At 37.7% G+C, this 19,255-nt stretch overlaps 1 protein-coding gene across 1 annotated transcript in view; it reads left to right on the top strand.

Moving 5' to 3' along the window:
• jak2a (Janus kinase 2a) overlaps positions 1-19,255 on the top strand; it is a 33,463-nt gene that overhangs the window by 6,923 nt on the left and 7,285 nt on the right. Inside the window, exons 2-12 of the mRNA XM_008424029.3 lie at positions 4,284-4,536; positions 11,523-11,646; positions 11,775-11,895; positions 12,604-12,749; positions 13,845-14,139; positions 14,247-14,366; positions 15,030-15,187; positions 15,295-15,406; positions 16,116-16,302; positions 17,687-17,808; positions 19,067-19,201. Of these exons, the coding sequence (XP_008422251.2) occupies positions 4,302-4,536; positions 11,523-11,646; positions 11,775-11,895; positions 12,604-12,749; positions 13,845-14,139; positions 14,247-14,366; positions 15,030-15,187; positions 15,295-15,406; positions 16,116-16,302; positions 17,687-17,808; positions 19,067-19,201 (1,755 nt within the window). The 5' untranslated portion in view covers positions 4,284-4,301. The remainder of the gene's footprint in view (positions 1-4,283; positions 4,537-11,522; positions 11,647-11,774; positions 11,896-12,603; positions 12,750-13,844; positions 14,140-14,246; positions 14,367-15,029; positions 15,188-15,294; positions 15,407-16,115; positions 16,303-17,686; positions 17,809-19,066; positions 19,202-19,255) is intronic.

Raw genomic sequence — 19,255 nt, 5'->3', positions numbered from 1 at the left:
AATATTACTACCTGTAGCGCGTAGCAGCGGTTCAACAGCGAGAGCAGAACCAGCGTCTTACATCGCAGCTCGAAGACTTAAATCATTTTGCGGGTTATTTGTTTAACTTTCTGTCCGTCGTGCTAATCCCGGTGAGTGTTTGTAGCTGTGCGCTGCTTTACCTGATATCTGATCCTCCATATTTCTTTTTTACTGCAGTGAACCTCGATGTAGCCAAACTCCGTCAAGTATGGCTTTGTATTTATGCCATATTAGATTTGTTGTGTTGATGCATTTTGACCTGCTTCACCCCAAGTGCTTCAATTTAACGCCGCAACACACAAACTTCCCCATTCACTCAGTGCGTTATCGTTCCACATCGCTTAGGATTTGTTGCTGTGCGCTTGCGCAGTGTGAAGGAAAGAGGAGACCAGCTGCAAAGGCAGGCTGCGAAATGAGATGCAGGTGATCGGTTTGTGTGATTGGCAACAAGAGACCGTGATCGGCGACCACTGATCATACACTTTTTCACGGAAATTGGCCGATTATGATCGGTGGCCGATCGATCGGCACACCTCTAGTGTTTATGTTATGTGTCTGCGGTTAGTGACTAGCTATGACATAGACAATAACATGACTGGGGAAATGGGAAGTTTTATTTAGTATTTTAAGGGTAAGACATCCAATATCTACATTTTGCTATATTTTCAGAGATTTTAATCTCTGAAAATAGAATGTTCCTCACCACATACTGAGGCAAGTTTCACTTTTAGAACGAATATTTAATCCTAGAAAAAAGCGATCTGCTCTATACTAATCAAAATTGTGTATTTGGTTGTAAGGTGGGCTACATTTGGTATGATTTGACATCTTGAGATTTTGTACTCATTGATCTTCTATAACAAATAAGACTTGTGGTTACAACGGTGCAGATAGCACATCTGGTTTGAGGTGAGGACTGTGAACATTTTTGAGACGGGTTGTTTTACACAGCTTCTCTGTAGCATACAGATGGTGTAGCTTAAATGATCTAAGCTACACTCTCCCCTACTGCTGACTCCTCCTTCTGTTTTTATATCAGTCTTTGAAGGGGATTTCCCTTTCGAAGCGACACAGGCTGAGTTCAAAGGTGTTGATGTTTCTAACTGACTGGAGGTTTAATGAGGAGATGAAAAAGCATTATTTGAATCGCTATCATTATTTTACATAGTTTTCCTTGGTTGCTGCTGTTGACAAGTGTTGCTGTTGGAGTTTTCTAATAAGTCACTTGAGAAGGTTTTTGGCCTTTTCAGCTGTGAGTCAGTGTGAACCGTCTTTGCCAGCTCTTCCCTTATGGACACCAGAACCTTGCAAGTTTTTCTCAGAAAAGCACTGTCAGGACCATGCCTCATTTTTCTGAGGGGTTGCTGTTTTCTACTTTGCCAAACCTCTAGAATGTGTTTTTTATGCAGTCTTTGCAAGTTACATCATAGAATTAAATGATTTTGTCAGCATAAATCAATGAGGTCAACTGATTCATTGCTGGCATTTTGCCCTGTGGGTTTCTACAAATTAAAAAAAAAAAAAAGTCCATTGAAGTCTTTAGAGTGCTCAGCAGTCGCTGTAGAATCTTATCTGAGGTCCTGATGCTGGGCTCTCTACCCGTCAACTTCAGTGTTTTATATATTGTTTGGATTTGATTTTTGGCATACTAAATGTATGGCCAGCTTGAGAAGATACAGGGTACAAACTGCAAAGTATTGGAAAAACATGCAGTTTTGCTAGAATTGTTCAATATTTCAATAATTTCTGTGTTTTACCTCACATTTTCACCACTTGTCTCATATTTTTTCCAATGTCCACAACACTCTTCTGAGCTTTACTGTCAAGACCACAAAAATCTCAATTAGGTGCACCACAGAAATGACCAAAAATATTCTTGTCATGCAGAGTGGGAAAAAAAATGAATGCACTTAAATATAGTAACTTATCAAGTACTGAATCCAAGATGTTCAAGCTGCAGTCTTTGATATATTTTGCACATATCATCGGACATACACACGAACTGGACCAGAAGTTTTGGTCGGATCAACCACTTAGATTCCTTTGTGGTGAAGTGAAATAGTGATAATATTGTCATAGCTGATGTATAATCAATACCCCTAAATAAGTTAAAATTTAGAATTTTTTTTTTTGAAACTTTGAACCTATAATATGGATATTGATGATTGTTTTATTTGCTTTTTGTCTGGTAATATGTGTTTTAGCTCCTATGCACACAGAAACCAGTTAGCCGTCCATTTAAGGCAAAAAAACCCAACAACAACAAAACAATAAAAACAGCCACTGACTAAATTAATTATCAGAAAATTACCATACCTTGCTATGTTTTACTGGTCTAAAAATGAATTCGTTGGGGTTAAAAGAAAAATCTCCAGCTGGTCAACTGTATATAAAAAAGAGATTCCCATAAAAAACCTGGAAATGTACCAAAAAGGCTTTTGTATGGGAAAAACGGCATGTAAGGAATGTAATGGCAGGAATGCAATAGCCGATGAAGCCTTCTGAGAAGATTCCATTCTTTGTTTACCATTTGGTCAATGTTTTTTTAATGAAGATGGTTTTAAAAAAAGCTTTTATATTCTAAAGAGAATACAATTTACTATGCAGACCAGGGCACAGATGAATTCATGTGTGTACACAAAACAAATGCAAAAGCCTTTTTCTGCATATCAAATAATGTTTTTTAGAGGAGCGTGAGCTGAAACGTTTTATACCTTATAGAATCTGCTTGACTTAGTGTGCAGAGCGTTGTAGAGTATTTCAATTTCTACCACATGATGATGTTGCTGGTCGATCTTAACAATAAAACTTTAGGCCAAGAGCTAGTTAGAAATACATCTATTTTTTTCTGTTTATAGTGGTTATATTCTCAATGTTTTCCACATTCACTATCTGTATTTGAAAAACAGCCTCCAAGTTTTATTTGAAATGAGCGACTTTGTCATGATACTTGCCTGCGTGACCCATTTTGGGGACCGTGCATTCACCCAGAGCTGCTGAAGCTGGAACTGTGCACCTCTGTCAGTGGCTACGCTGTGCTTTTGTTTTCTGTCTTGTTTTAACCTGACCCAGTTTGAAACTGCTATTGAGTCATTTGTTCAGAACATATAATTTCTTTTATTTTTTTTTTATGTTTTCCTGTTTGGTAGAATTTGTTGCATTTGTACTTCTACTTATACTAACATCCTGCATGAAAACCTCATAAAATAGTCAAATGATGTTGTTCTGTCATCTTTATCTAGCTTTTGCTTAATCCAGCATCGATGCACGTAATTTGCATTGCAGTGCTCCATCAGAATTAAGGGATACAGACTGAAGGTTTGTCAAAGTTATCGCAGTTCTCCAAGGAACAGCATTGTAACTTTAAAGGAAGCGCAACATGTTTTTGATTGAATTGCCCAGTTCATGTCAGTTGAATAAGAGGCACTTGTAGCTGCCAGTGGACCGGAGTGATGATAAGCAGTAAAATGTGACTGAACTGATATCCATAAGCCAAACAAGCATGACTGATAACACACATCTGACTCCCTGTCTGCAGGCTTGGTGATAAACGTTTTGGGTGTGTAAACAGTAACAAAAATGATGAGTGAACTGTCTTTTTTCTTTTTTCATTCTTCTCTATAGGCTTGTTTTAAGTTTCCAACCATGCAACCTCAGCAATGTCAGTAACCTAAAATAGAGGATTTAAAAATATTTAGCACTGCTGTCCCTTACAAAAGCTTTCAGACTCTTAACATTTTGTCATATGACAGCCATAAACTTGGACCTATTTCATTGGAAATGATCTGATAAACTTATTGTAGAGTATAATTGAAGAAAAACAACATATGGTTTTCAAAACTGTTTTACATATTAAAATTATAATAAGTGAGGCATATAATTGCATTAATGTCATTCAGTTAATATAGAACCACCTATTGCTGTAGTTATAGCAGCAAATCTTTCTGGGTTTGTCTATCAGATTTACACAACAGACTTTCCATTTTTTTGTCCGTGGAAAATAGCTCAAGCTCAGTCACTTATGTTCAATATGTTCTTTGAAATATTTGCTTTGCTGTATAATTATTTAAACCTACATTTTTATGTTGGGAAATCAAGATAAAACCGAGATTGCGATTTTTCTGCAAAGGAGTTGTGTGACATTTTTAACTAAATTGCCCAGCAGTGAGCCAAAAGCTAACTCAACTGCACAAATAGACACATCTTCAGGAACCGCTGCCTTCACTCACTTATTTTTTGACTTATTTCTCCTTTTGTTGCAGTTTTTCAGTAAAGAGCACATGGCCTTTATTCTGCTGACAGACATGGACCCTCTTTCTTCCAACCCGACAACAGTTGACAGCTTATCCACGGACCCTGACCCCAAGCAGGAAGTAAAGGCAGTTACTTTAACTCTTCACCTTTACCACCTGGGAAAGACTGAAGGACGGGGCAACTGCTCAGACGACACCCTCACATTTCCACCGGGAGAGTATGTAGCAGAGGAACTGTGCATCACTGCTGCCAAAGCTTGTGGTGAGTCACATTAGCATTTCAGTTCTCAGATTTAGCCTATACTACTGCCGTTTTTTTTTTAGCTATTTGTTGTTTAGGTCTTTACTTAGCAAATCTTTTAATGGTTTTTGCACAAAAAAAATTAGTTTCACCCTCGAACAATCATTTTGGGTTTATAGGCAGTTGCTTATGCTCTGTTTACGCGTTTCTTAAGTGTTTACGTCGTGTTCTAATTTTTAACATCACATCTTATTGTTCCTGTAACACTGTTTGGTTCTGCTTTTGATGACGTTTGTGCGCCTTGCTGAGGAACCACACCTGCTCTAAATGCAGCATAGCAGAAAGCAGAGCTGATCAGAAGGTTTTCTTTGTTGTTGTTGTTGTTTTGTTTTAATCAATAAACAAATACGTGTAGTGAAATTCTGGATAAAACAGGTATGGTCATTGCACCAGTATTTCTGATATTTAAAGCAAACTACGAATCAATAAATATCAGTATCGACAATTATCGATATCGCAAATAGGAAACGCTTATATAATGATATGTTTTTCAGCCATATCGTCCAGCCCTAACACAAACTAGTACTGACAACATATTAGTCAGTACTAGTTTCTGTTTTCTTGCAAGTGAACTCTGGTATGTTTTGGTCAGTGGGAAATGCAAACGAACTGTGCTGCGAACCAAAGCTGGCTGCTTGCCTGCTCCTAATACTGGGCAGCTTCTTGCGATGAAGCCATTAGGTATGAACTCCAAAGAGAAATTTAAATTCTGCAGTCATTTTCTGTTGCTCCGTTGCTTGTTTATGTTGTGAACAAGCTGGCTAATGGAAATGAGTTTCCAGCTAATGAGAAACAAACTTACTGAAGATGACTCCTAAAGAGCAGTAGGATGATGCATCTCTTAGGTTCTGTGCCAACTCCTTGCTGAATTTCTTTATTCTTGCCTCTTCATCTGCTATTTATAGTTTTTACTTGTTACACTTGTTGTCTTCCACTGATATTAACTGTCTCATTGTGGTATGTGCAAGCAGAGGATGCTTAATTGGATAAGAAAAGCAAGTAGTCAAAATCCAAAAGAAAACTTTGGAAACATTCTGAAGCAGCTGAGCTTTTGCCTAGCAGCGAACTCCTCCCTCATGCCTTTCCATCTCTGCTCCTTCAGACTAGCAGCAGCAGCAATTAGCGAACACCTGGTGGAACTGTGCATCTGCTGAGCTTATCATATGACCTACTTCTCAGTCCGATGCGCCTAAGAAGTGTTGTAAACGTCATAATGAGAAACATTGTTGTGATGAGATGCTGAAGGTGAAGTGTCAGAAAGAGTATTATCTTCTTAAAGAGACAGAGGCCCAATTTCAAGGTATCAAATTATGAAGTTTTACAAACCAAAAGCCAAATGAACCAAAAAAATATAAATGACAACCTTCAAATAATAACATGGTCTTAAGGTCTTCATGTTTTTTTTGTCATGTATGTACATCTCTGCCTCAGTTTGTCCAGTTCAGTCTATCAGCCAGTCTATAAATATGACCAGTATAGTGTTGGCTATAGGTGTCCTTTGAGCACAAATGTCAGTAACTAAAGACTGTGTATGAATAAAGAATGACACACATGCGCTGCACCCTTGTGGTAATGGACAGATTCCACAGGCAGTCAGCAGGGCATACTAAGATACTGGATACTAACGTATAATTTCTGGAGTAAAATTATGGTAAAAAGCCCAAACAGCTGGAGCTTTTGGTCCGATTTCAGGGTATTTTGGTTCTTAAAAGAAAATGTATCAAGATGACAAGTCTTTTTGTTTTACTACACTAAGAAAAAGTGATTTATTTATTTTTTTTACAACTTTTCCTCATAATCATTTACAGACAAAGTTTGCTAGACAGTTAGAAACAAGGGAAGTACTACATGCAAATCTGTGGGAGTCAGGGTAGTGATGCTGCTGTTACAGCGGTTGGTCCGTTAAGGACACATCTGGAAAAAATAAAACTCTTTTGCTTCGCTTTAATGCTTTTCTGTTTTACTCTTGGGTTGGTGGCAAGTAGAAGTTCTTTAAAAAAAAAGCATTTCCCTGCAGCCAACTGCATCTTGCATTGCTGAAAAGTCCTGATTTTGCTTTTAGCATTTAGACAATTTTCTCTTTGTAATTTAATGGAAAAAGCTTTTCTGTTTTTCATAGAAAACAAAAAAAATATGATATGTATCATTTCCAGAAATCCACAACAAAGAAAATCAAATAGGTACTTTGGTATTATATTTATTGAACTCAGTCTGCTTTCTCATCTCATCTTGTTTGTTTTGTTTTTTTTAGATAACTCATACGTGGAAGTGTTCTGTTTTTGACCTGCTTCTTACCCGTATTTCTTTATCCACAATCTCTTGCTCCATTTTCTTTGACTTCATAAATAAATTATGCCTCTTGTTCTTCTTCGCCTTTATCCTCTAATTTTTCCCTCCGTCACTCTTGAATTCCTCTCCAGCTCAGTCTGGTTTTTATTTCCACGTAGGCCTGTCACCATAACAAATTCTGCCGAGCGATTAATTGTCTAAAAAATTATTGCGATAAACGATAATATTGTTTTGAGACCTTTTGACACTGATTTAATGGAAATGACTAATAATGCATGCGATTTCCTGCCATAGATACATACACTTTATTTTCAAAAGAACACATAACACTGGAACTAATAAACTAAATAAACAAAACAACCAAAAACAAAAATAAAATGGATTCTCAGTCTCCATTAACAAAAAACGTACTTGAATCAAAACTAAACAACATAAAGCCAAAGTGGAAATAAATACTGCATTCAACCAAAAGAGTCTGTATACTATATTGCCCTTCAGTAATCACGAGATTTAAATAGAGAAGATGGGCACATCCGACTACCTGATGCAGTAGTTCATACTACACTATTTTTTGCCCATAATTTCCCCTTATAACAATCTTAGATCATTGGCCGATCCAAGATTGTCGCTGGTGATTTCGTAACCGATCATCCTGCAGTGTGTGGTGGGTTACGGTAGATCGTAATGGCCACTCCGATCTAAATCAGGGATTTCCCCTGACTGGAAGCGTCGATGCAGCCCGTTGAATGTGACAGGTAGCCAATCAGAAAGCACGTATTCTCCTCTGTGCTTTCTGAGGGAAAATTACGGAGGGAAATCCCAAACAGCTGACACAGCGCAACACGAAGTCCAGCGGACATTGGAGGTGATATGTGGAAACAACATTAATATTTATTCAACATTTTGTGCAAAAGAAATGACATGGGGAGGAGTTGGAGCCAAATTGCTACCGCAGTTGATAAACCCCGTAAGTTTTCAGCTGTTCTTCGCTAACGTGACATAGTGATTCTTGAGAATAGGGAGAAAATGGGTTTTAATTTTCCCATATATTTTTTTTAATTATTTCTCAACCTTTTGTATGCAAATATGACAAATAATGTTTTGGAAATGTAAAAATGCTAAGGTACAGGCTCCCAGTTGCAACATTTTTTTAAAAATTACATTTTTAATCGACCTGACCTAGAACTTTGTCATCACCATCTGACAAAAATAAATATAAAATGATTTTTAAAGTACCCTATTAGTGATATTTTTACTCATTTTACAGACAAATGCTTCTCAAGAAACAAAATAAATATTATTTAAAACAAAAAACAGCAAAAAGTCCATCTGACGGAGTTGACACTGCATGACGGAGTTGGCACAGAACTGAAGGTGGTGACAAACTAGGGAGTAAAATGAAAAACGTGATACATGTGAAGTAATGCAATTTATGTAAAATACATTAAAATGAATAAATTGCACATTTAAGTGAAATTTGACAACAATTTCAATGAAAGAGTCACAAAAACTCTGATGGAGTTGATATCTGACGGAGTTGACAAAATGCCAAACTACCTCAATTTATATGATGTTATTTTGAAGGAGGCCATGTTTTAGTTCATCAGGTCCATGAAATATTTACATTATACCAAAATTAAGCTTTTATTTCACACAATTTCATCAAAGTTTTGTAAATTGTCAGTTATGGTGTTGACACATCATGGTTGTGACAAACAACAGGAATAAAAAGAAGAAAAAACTAAAGATTAACATAAGCTAACCAGAGCTAACTAGCCCTCTTAGCAAAGGAAGAGAAAGGAAGAGGTCACGGGGCCCTCAGAAGTTCTGGTGCCCCGCAATAATGCCTGATTTTTTTTTTACATTCTTTTCATGTCTCACGGTGTTGACAAAAACTAGGGACAAATTTCAATGGAGTTGGAAAATATATAAAAATGATTTTTAATTCAATTTATTGATACTTTTATAATTATTTATATGACTACTTATACTTAATTGTCATAATATATAATTTTAGTATTTCTTTAATTATTTAAAACTATTGTAATGTATTGAGTTCTGCTCCTGGACAAGGGATTTTACAGGCATCATCCACCGACTACAATGTTTAAAATAAAAAAATATTCAGCAAACACCTGGAAAATATACATTATTGTGCTCACATGACCCAGGTTAGTTTAGTCAGATATTTGAAAAAATTATATTTTGTATATATTTTATTCAAATTTTGTGCTTTATCCATAGGACCTGTTTTGTCCCTATTCTCAAGAATCACTTCATTCAGTCAGGACTTTACTCTGACTCTAGCCACATGCATCACAGGTAGATTCTAGTAAAGCGTTGATTAATGCCTGGTTTTACAATTAGTTAATTGGACTTGTATTATTTTGTGCCCATGTGGCTGGACACTATACGGCACGACAAACCCAATCGAACCGTTATACCTAGGATTTCTGTCAGGTTTTGAAAATGGGCCGACAGTCTGCCAACAACTTGTGTAGTGTGCGCTGGACATTACACTAAGGAAGAGCACCGGAGTTGAGCCTTTTTTCATTCAGTGTCATCAATAGAAAGAAAAAAAGGCAGGAAGAGACAATAAAGCCGATAATTAAAATGAGGTTGATATCATACGATTAATTGATTTATCGTTTATCACGACAGGCCTATTTCCACGTCTCTCTTTCCTGCTGTCTCTCTCTCTTTTTGTCTCTTTCATGGTTGAACCACATTTGTGTCACGTGTGACATTGTTTTCAGTGGTTGGGCACGATTACAGACAAACATCGTTGTTAAGTTCGCTTTCTGGTGGTTCTGAAATATTCCTGTTACAATAACAGTAACAGTAACAACATGTAACAATAACATGGTAATGGCTTGTAGCATACAATGTATGTTAATGCAAGAACGCATTTGCAAAGATAATTAAACTTTAAATTCTAATGAACACTAACTCTGGAACTGGAAGACATTTTAAATATCCAAATAAATAAACAAAACAACAAATAAAATAAGTTGAAGGCCCTGGAAACGAAATTGTTTTAATTTATCATGCAATTAATTGATTTACATCACTGCAGTCATACGTAGTGATGTCTGCAAAAATGTGTGCTGCACTGCAAAACATTTTATTTTCCATTTCATATTACATAACTTCTAAAAATAGCGCAATTCATTCAATTCGACTGTGCATGTAAAAACTTTGCCTTGCAAAAGAATTCGTACCCTTTCAACTTTTGCACATTTTCTCACATTACAACCACAAAACCTCAATGCTTTTTCTGGGATTGCATGTGATAGACCAATAGACTATAGAGTGTCTTTTGTGAAGGGGAAGGCTAAGGAGGTGTGATTTGTACATTTCTTACAAATAAAAAGCTAAGCAGAGTGGTGGGCATTTGTGTTTAGCCCCCATAAGCAGAACCACCAAATCTAAGCTTCTAGTCTTACGTCTCTACCAGATTTACATCTAGGAACTGAAATTTTTGCCGTGCTGCATCTGCAGTTGTGCCATGCGTTTTCCATTTCCAGATGATTGAACAGTGTTCGGTGAGTTGTCTGAAGGTTAGGACTTTTTTTTTTGGCAAACCATCACTGCCTTAAACTGTATGCTACGTTCGCTTGGATTTCTGGGGCAAAGTCATTACTCTGTATTTGATTTAGAGATGTTTTTGCTAACCGTTTATAGTTTTCCTTTATTTCATAGTAAACAAACCCAGTTCACTTGTTTGTTTTTTTTTTATATGTAGGCATTTCATATCTTAATGAACATTGGGACTTGACTTGTTCAAACTTTGACATTACTTCCCCTGTTGTGGTTCGGCGTACTTCCTTTTAAGCAGGACTTCTCTTCTCTTGCACTTGCCTCACACGTGACTGCTTCCTGTGGTACAATGACATTTTCTGTCTGCCAGTTCCAGTTGGTATGATTGGTAAAACTGCTCACTTTGTTTTGGTGCAGACTGAAAAACGGTGTGAGCGTAAGACACAATAACGCAAAGACAATTGGACTTAGTTCTGAGTAGTTTGTCACTTTTAGTATTTAATCACAAGATGGAACACATTCAGTTCAAACTGATTGTTGCCGTTATTAGATCTGTTACCCTTTATTGCAAAACTAAAAGTTTTTGCAACTGACAGAAAACAGAAGGATTTTTCATCAGACAATGCTAAGCTTGTAAAAAAAAAAAGTACACTACAAATCTTTGGGTGAATAAAGAAATGCTCACTGCATCTCAGGTTTTTCTTATTACTGAAGAGATGCTGAGGTAACATTTGCGAGGTGGTTGGTGGTTCTCTGGGGAATTCTCACGGTGTTCAGCGGTGTTTCTGTAGACCTGAGACAAAAAGGTTTTGACTGCAGTAAACCGCAAAAATTCAACAAAGTAAAATTAAAAATCTGAAGTTTTAGCAAAATGTTTTTTCTGTTAAGCACCTGAACTATTGCATTGGATTCTTCATAACAATTAAGATTTTTCTTTGATTTGGTTGAGTGTTTCAATGCCGACAGCTGAAAAAGGTGCCTTATTTTGTTATTAAGTATCAAAAAGGTGGGTTAATGTCACACTTTCCTATAAATCCGCGCTCTAGTTTTCGTTACGGCATTTATATTGGAGCTAAACTAAAAATTTATATTCTAAAGATATTTGTTCTCTCTTTCAGGAATTAGCCCGGTGTACAGCAGCTTGTTTTGTCTGATGAGGGAAAATGACCGAATTTATTTTCCTCCTAATCACGTCTTCAAACTGCACAACTCAGCCAGTGAAAACCTGCTCTTCAGAATCAGGTAGCAAACTTTAGGTTTTTTTTTCTTCACTTAAAAAAACCAACCAAACAAAAAAACTTATTTCAGTGGTGAAGATTTGTTTTCTAGTGTTGCTGATCTTTTGTTCTTTTGACATGCTTTTTATCCAGATACTATTTTCCAGGCTGGTATAACAGCAGTAGCTCCTTCTACGCCCATCGTTACGGCTTGTCCAAAGAGATGGAAAGCCCGGTAATGGATGACTGTGTCATGGCCTACCTGTTTGCTCAGGTTTGTCTTAGTTCCTCATGCATTACAGCAGAAAATGTAGCTTAAGGACTAATCTTCTCTACTGAAGCTCCAACACTTTTTTGTTCTCATTTGCCCTTTTTAATTAAGATGATAAGAAGAGCTGCTGGGTGGAGATAGCTTCTTATTTCCTTCTCTTTGACTGACTGGCAGTCTGCATGTCCTCTGTGTCAGCCCTTTGTTTTGTTTAGCTATGAAAACAGGAAGTGAAGTAGTAAGAGTTTTCAAGAAGCGCAAATGAGGAACAAGACTCACTTTAGGATTCCTCGTGTTTGCATGACTCTCTGCATGCAGGCCTGTGGTTTTGTGTATATGCCTGAGTTTCAAAATAATTTCTGCTTTTTTTGTCCTCACATTTGTGCAAACTTCGCACACACACCACACCACTTTGGTTTGACTGTTTATCTCTAGGGTCACGTTGTCACCATGAGCAGCAGCCAAGTTTTTGTTGTATGTATACATGCACAGTAGTAGTTTAAAGGTTTGAGGTTTAAGGTTTCTTGTCTCCTGATACACCAGAGCACAACTTTATAGATTTTTAGACTCTGATAAGTAATTCAAATACTGTTTTTTTTTTTAAATCTGCCATCCAGTCACAGTGACCTGCCAACATAAAATGTTTGACCTGCTCCCTTCGCTGCAACATTTATTTTTAACATTTACACTTTTGAAATCCTTCACCTGTTGCAGTGGCGCAGTGACTTTTTAAATGGCTGGGTTCATATTCCGGTCAGCCACGAAGCTCAGGAGGAGTGCCTGGGCATGGCTGTTCTCGACATGATGAGGCTCGCTAAAGAGAGTGACCTGTCAGCGGTGGATATCTACAATGATACCAGGTATTGGATGCTTTCCTTCCTCATTTGTACTTATATAGCACTTCTATCAAGTTCAGAACGCTTCATACTAAAGTGGGTCATTGACCTAAAAGGCACATATTCACACGCTGACTGAATATGAAAAATGTTGATGAAACATAGAGCTGCAACTGCGACAAATTTGGAAACTCCTCTGTTAATTAATTTATTAATTTATTGAGTAATTGGATAGCCATGTTCGACATCATTAGGCTTCTTTTGGAAGTACCGTACTACATCTGAAATTAAAATGTCATCTATCGTTTGATTGCATAAAAGTATTTCTGAACAGCAACTCTGTAACTAACATAGTGTGGCTTCTACTGCATTTTTTAATGCATAAGTGGCAGGTGTTCTCCACGAATTGGCACTGAATAGTTCATCCATCCATCCATTAAAGCCGTAACTTTTATAAATATGTTTTTTTATATTTATGTCAAAACTACCACTATGTTGTGACAGTATAGCATGAGATATATGTAATCAGAAAAACTCAAACTCGTCTGCCTCCTCCCTGTGGTTTTGCAGCCATTTGCAGAAATACAATGCTCAGTCAGAAACAACCAATAAGAGTCTTGGCGGTGCTCAAACCCTCCCCCTCACTCCCTGCTACTCTACAGCTAGCTCTCTACAACGGAGCCTGTAGTGAACATTCAGGCTAGTTAGCATGAAAACAGTTTTTCTAAATACTGTAATTTGTTTCTCCGCCAGCAACACATTGAGCAGCGCATACACAAGATTGATTGACAGTACCAACACAAGCCTCCTAGCTCTGACTGGTTGTTTCTGACTGAGAGCCGTGTATTTCTGCAGATGGCAACAGTAGAACTTGGAGGTGGTGGAGGATCCTGATCTTTTCAGATTGTCAGTCTGATGACAGTTTTAACAAATATGTAAAAAAAAGTGCTGTTTTTTCAAAAGTAAAGTTTAAAATGGTATTTGTCTTTCCATTACTTTCTTTTTTTCAGAATCAGAATGGTTAGTGTTCACTTGCTCGCCAAATGAGATGTCTTCAATTTTTTTTTTTTCTCACCTTCATCTCCATTTAAAACCCGTCTGACCCCTTCCCTGCTTTAGCTACAAGTCCTTCCTCCCCAGATGCATGAGGAACCGCATCCAAGAGTATAACCTGCTGACCCGGAAGAGGATCCGCTACCGCTTCCGACGGTTCATCCAGCAGTTCAGTGAGTGCAAAGCCACTGTATGCAACCTGAAGCTCAAATACCTGATGAACCTGGAGATGCTGCTGCCCTCTGTGTACTCTGAGCGCTTCCAAGTGACTGACCTGTCCTCGCGAGAGGTTACCATCGTGGTGATGGGCAACAAGGGCATCCTTTGGTCTAAAGGAAAAGGAGCGGAGGGAGCAGAGGAGGTAAAGTCGACGCTTCAATGAAAAACCGGAGTATGTTGATGTGCATGTCGAGTGATAGGGGACAAGTAAAGGAAAAAAATTCCCCTGTTTACCTTTTATATGACTAGGAGCTGGAGTTATATTGTGATTTCCCAGAGGTGATCGACATCAGCATCAAACAGGGCAGCAAGGAAGGCTCAGCAGAAAGTCGCATCGTTTCCCTCACCAGACAGGACAATCAGATCTTGGTACATTTTGCTTTCCCCTTTCCGCACAGCTGTTACTAATAACTGTAATACGTTTCAGATGTTATTATTGATGAGTCTAGAGCAGTGGTTCTTAACCTTTTTTGAGGTACCGAACCCCCCAGTTTCATATGCGCATCCGCCGAACCCCTGAGACCGACTCACCAAACCCCTGGGGTTCGATCGAACCCAGGTTAAGAACCACTGGTCTAGAGCTAATTCACTGCACATGCATGACATCCAGGAAGTCTGTAACTTCTAAGTCATGTCTTTTCTTTGACAGCGGCAGCAATATTAAGGCTTTACTTGGAGCAATCTGTTCCCTATGCAAAATAGCTGCAAAATTATTGACAGATGTAATCAAAGCAGAAGGAGAAGGAGCCTGAGATGATGTATTAGCTTCAAAATGTAATATTCTTTGCAACTCATGCAATGCTGTGCAAAATTACTCATATGGACACAAACTTAAGTACTTCTAATAAGTGAGAAGGATGAACTTTTAAATGACATTTTCAAGGACGCAAAAAGTTTCGTGATTACTGTGTATTCACATTTTTATGTGAAAAAGCAAAAATATTGATTTATGTAGCACAAAATTTGCATCCATTTCAATACATCTAGTGCAGAATAACAGTGCCGTTGAATTATTTACTTTGCACCTCAAAGGAGCTGGAGTTCCAGTTGCTCTCCGAGGCCCTGTCTTTTGTTTCTCTGGTTGATGGATATTACCGACTGGTCGCCGACGCCCATCACTACCTGTGTAAAGAAGTTGCCCCATCGAGACTTCTCGAGTGCATTCAGAGTTACTGCCATGGCCCTGTATCGTGAGTTCCTCTGTTGTTTACTACACCGGCACACGAAGCGTATCGTCATGCCCTCGCAACCACAAACCTTTTAACGCAGAGGGCACATTTTGCCTCTTTGATCACAGGATGGAGTTCACAATTAGCAAGCTGCGTCGTTTGGGTAACTATCAGGGCCTCTACATCCTACGCTGCAGCCCCCGAGAGTATGACAAATTCTTCATGTCCTTTGTTGTTGGGGTAAGTTGTTTTTGAATTTGTTCCCCTGTGTCTCATTTGAAGCAGCAGGTTCAAGGATTATGTAACAGCTATTATTCAAGGAGGACAACATTTTGTTTTTAGCTGCACTAAATGCTTAATTTAATATGCAACGGTATGCAGAATTTGGAAATATACCTGGAAAATCTTCCAGATGTTTTTCTTTCATTTATTTTAAGTGTCTTTTCCTCCACACTTTTATTCTTGTCTTTGCTTACTTTCCTTGTTCCGTCATTGTTTCTCTTGACCTTCACTGTGTCATTTTTCCTGGTGTCTGTCCTTGTCCCTTCTCTTATTTTCTTGAGACTTTCCGTTTCAGCTTTCCATGTGTTTGTTTTCAGTTATTTTCTTTATTCCCTGTTTATTTCTGCCTCTCTTCTTCCCTTCACTATTTCCTTGTTGTTGCTCTTTCTGTTTTATTCTTCCTTCATTCACCTCTTCCTTACCTCTTTTCTTGCCGTTTGTCATTCAGTTTCTGGTATTCCTGGTATAAATCAGCGTATGGAAAATGCAGGCGTTTCCACATGTTCCACCACTAGAGGGAACAATTGGGCTATTTTTGTGTACCTATTCAATCTTTTACTCCTTCATTTTTATTTGTACCTACAGTACCACTGCTTTTAGTAACTGTAAATTTAATTTACAAAGAATAATAATTACACATGTACGGAAACTTGTTTTTGTTTTTCAGTATGAAACCATGGTGGATTATAAGCACTGTCAGATTGTGAAGACAGAGTCGGGAGAGTTCATCCTGAGCGGCGCCAAAAGAAGCTTTGGTTCTCTGAAAGAACTCATGCATTGCTACCAAAAGGAGGCGCTCCGCACCGATGGGTACACTTTCCAGCTCATCAGGTGCTGTCCACCCAGTCAGAAAGGTCAGAGTTCAAATTAACATAACACAATGTTGAACGTAGGGAAGCGTTAGGTATCGTTTTCTTTTTTATATGTCATCTCTGTACTTTAGTTTTAACAGTTTACTCAATTGTATTTTTGGTATCTTGGTTTGCTCACACATAAAAGGACATGAAACCATTTAGGGCTGAAAAGATTCCTCGAGTGATTCGAGTACCTCGATTATTAAAATTCCTCGAGGAAAATTGACCTGCCTCGAAGCTTCGTTAATTTATGTTTTATCATTTAGCGCACCGTGTTTCAGCCGGAACATTATTTGCGTTGCGCAGAGCTCTGACTTCCGCCTCTGAGTTGTTGACGGAAGCTACGTGTTAGCGGCATAACGTCCAATCTTCAAGTTCGGCCCGCGGGGATTTTACTGATTGGTGATAATTCCGGGTTTTCATCGTTTTTGTGGGACCAATAAACATCCTTAAAATGACCGGCGCGATGCCGGAAATTCGGCAGCCTTTCTGCTCCGGAGCTGCTGGTTGAACGGCGGGAAGAAGCTGAGGAGGATTTATACAGGTGAGCGGAGAGACTGAACACGGCGGGCGGCTGAGGGTTGATGCTTACAGGGTAAGAGCAGCTTTACGGACGAACCGCACAATAAACTTATATCATCCCGGTCTGAATAAACGGGAGGCGGAACATGGCTGGTAGATGAGTTTCTGAACGGAGGAGCCGTAAATATCCCGTATTGCTCCCCCGGTCTACAAAAAAGTAACTGGTAGGGAAGCTCAAATGTGAAAAAAATAGACTGATGTTGATATCCGATAGTAACACTGGTGTTATGGAAGATTTACCAATATTTTATTTCATAATTGTTTTTATCCGATTACTCGATTAATCGTAAGAAAAATCTATAGATTACTCGATTACTAAAATAATCGTTTACAACAGCCCTAAAACCATTATAATACTGAAAACAGTACACCCCAAGTCGGTCAGCATTAAAGTGCAGACATACTCATATACATCAGTTATAACATTACTGAAAAGTCCATTTATTTCAGTAACACAATTTACCAAGTGAAACAGAATATATAAATTAAATATAAACTGATGTTTTTACGCCTTTTTTTTTTCTCTCAATTGCATATATTTTTTGTTCAACGCTAGTGGAAACACTTAATAATTTAAAGTTAGAATATTGAAGTGGACCAATACTACTTTAGATGCTTAAACATTTCACAAAATATTGTCATACTTACAACTACATTCAGTTTTTGAAATAATTTCTGCACATAATTTTCAATCCGTTTTTAAATTATGAAACTTGTTTCTTTATAAAATAAATGTCCTCTAAGGGTTGTAGTCTTAAGTCCCCCCCACCTCCAAGTCCTATTTATCTTTATGCTTCCACAGATAAATCCAACCTGCTGGTGTGCAGAAATAACCAAAGCACAGATGTCCCTCCGTCTCCATCACTTCACAAACACATCAACCAGATGGTTTTCCACAAAATCCGCAAAGAAGACCTTGTCTTTGTAAGTCGATGTTTAATGTCACCATTATCACTAGCGGCCATATCTACAGCTCTGTTCTTGTGATGTACAATTACTGGGAAATCAACTTTTTGTTGAATGACTGTTGAAAAGGTTACCTTTTTCAGACTATATTTCTTATTTAAAAATAACATAAAATTCAGAAACTTTTTTTTATTTAACTTTCCTTTTTTTTTTTTTTTTTTTAAATTTATGAACTTTAACTGATTAAAAACACTACTTATTAGCAGCTTTTTGCATCAAAACTCCTTTCACTTGGGTTCAATTTAAATACAAAGGTTGACCTATGTTTTAAAAAAATTTTGTAAAATGAGGTTACACTGATCATAAGCTGTTATTTAAAATAAGCATTTACAGGAAGTACTGTGCAGTATCAGGAATATTTTTGAACACGGGCCTATTATCTCATAAACAAATGTAAAAATCTAGAAAATGATCTTAGGAAATGTATGACATTTTTAAATTAAACATTTTCAGAAACTCTGTAGGAAATGGCAAAAGAGAATAAGTACTCTCCCAAATGTGTCCACATGTACATATAGAATAATAATAAAAAAAAAACAAAGGCTGGATGAGAACCCAAATTTATCTAGCCAGTACACACATAGTGAGTGTGGGATCTCGGGTCATAAAATCTCCGTAGAAACAATCTATTTTAAAGATTTTTACACATCTTTACCAGCTATGGAAATCATTGGAAAAGGCCTTCTGCGTTCTGGGTTCGACTCTTTGTTGCAACTTCTTCTTTTTGATATTTTCAGCATGTCACTGAAATATCTCAGTGTAAATCTGGACATGAACTGTGCACGTATGATAATAATACAATAATGCTAAATGTAGAAACAAAATAAACAGAAAGGACGCAGACGTCAGTATGCAACAACTTTTGATTATAAACAGTTTTTGCTGCATCAGCTGCAGTCCTGCAGGACATGTTGGAGTTTCTTTTCTTGTGACCTTTAGCTTAGCGGATTTTTAATTTCTCCATGAAGGTTTTTTTTATTATTATTATTATTTTTGCCAAAACACAGTACTCTGACATAGATCAGAAACAAGGAAAAAAATGACAATTTTCCCTTCCTCAAACATATTGAAAACATTTTTTGTTTAATAATTTGGAGCTTGTTTGAGGCTTCTTCATTTGGAGACAGTTATTTGGTTTTTGGTGGGGTTTTGTCCGAGTGAAGTAAGGACTGTCATACTTTTTGAGAGTGGCTTAATGGCAATTAAACTGTTTCAGAATGAAAGTCTGGGCCAAGGAACGTTTACGAAGCTCTTTCGCGGTGTGAGGAAGGAACTGGGTGATTACGGGGAGGTTCACCAGATGGACGTGGCGGTCAAGATTCTGGACAAGGCTCATCGTAGTTTTTCAGAGGTTGGTAATGTTGAATGAGTTAAGCGATGATAATTTCAAGGGTTTCGATTGGAA

The sequence above is a fragment of the Poecilia reticulata genome, chromosome 12, assembly GCF_904066995.2.
Source record: "Poecilia reticulata chromosome 12, P_reticulata-male-v2, whole genome shotgun sequence".
Taxonomy (NCBI): domain Eukaryota; kingdom Metazoa; phylum Chordata; class Actinopteri; order Cyprinodontiformes; family Poeciliidae; genus Poecilia; species Poecilia reticulata.
Note: the sequence above shows the minus strand (reverse complement) of the source record. Positions and strands in the feature narration are given on the sequence as shown.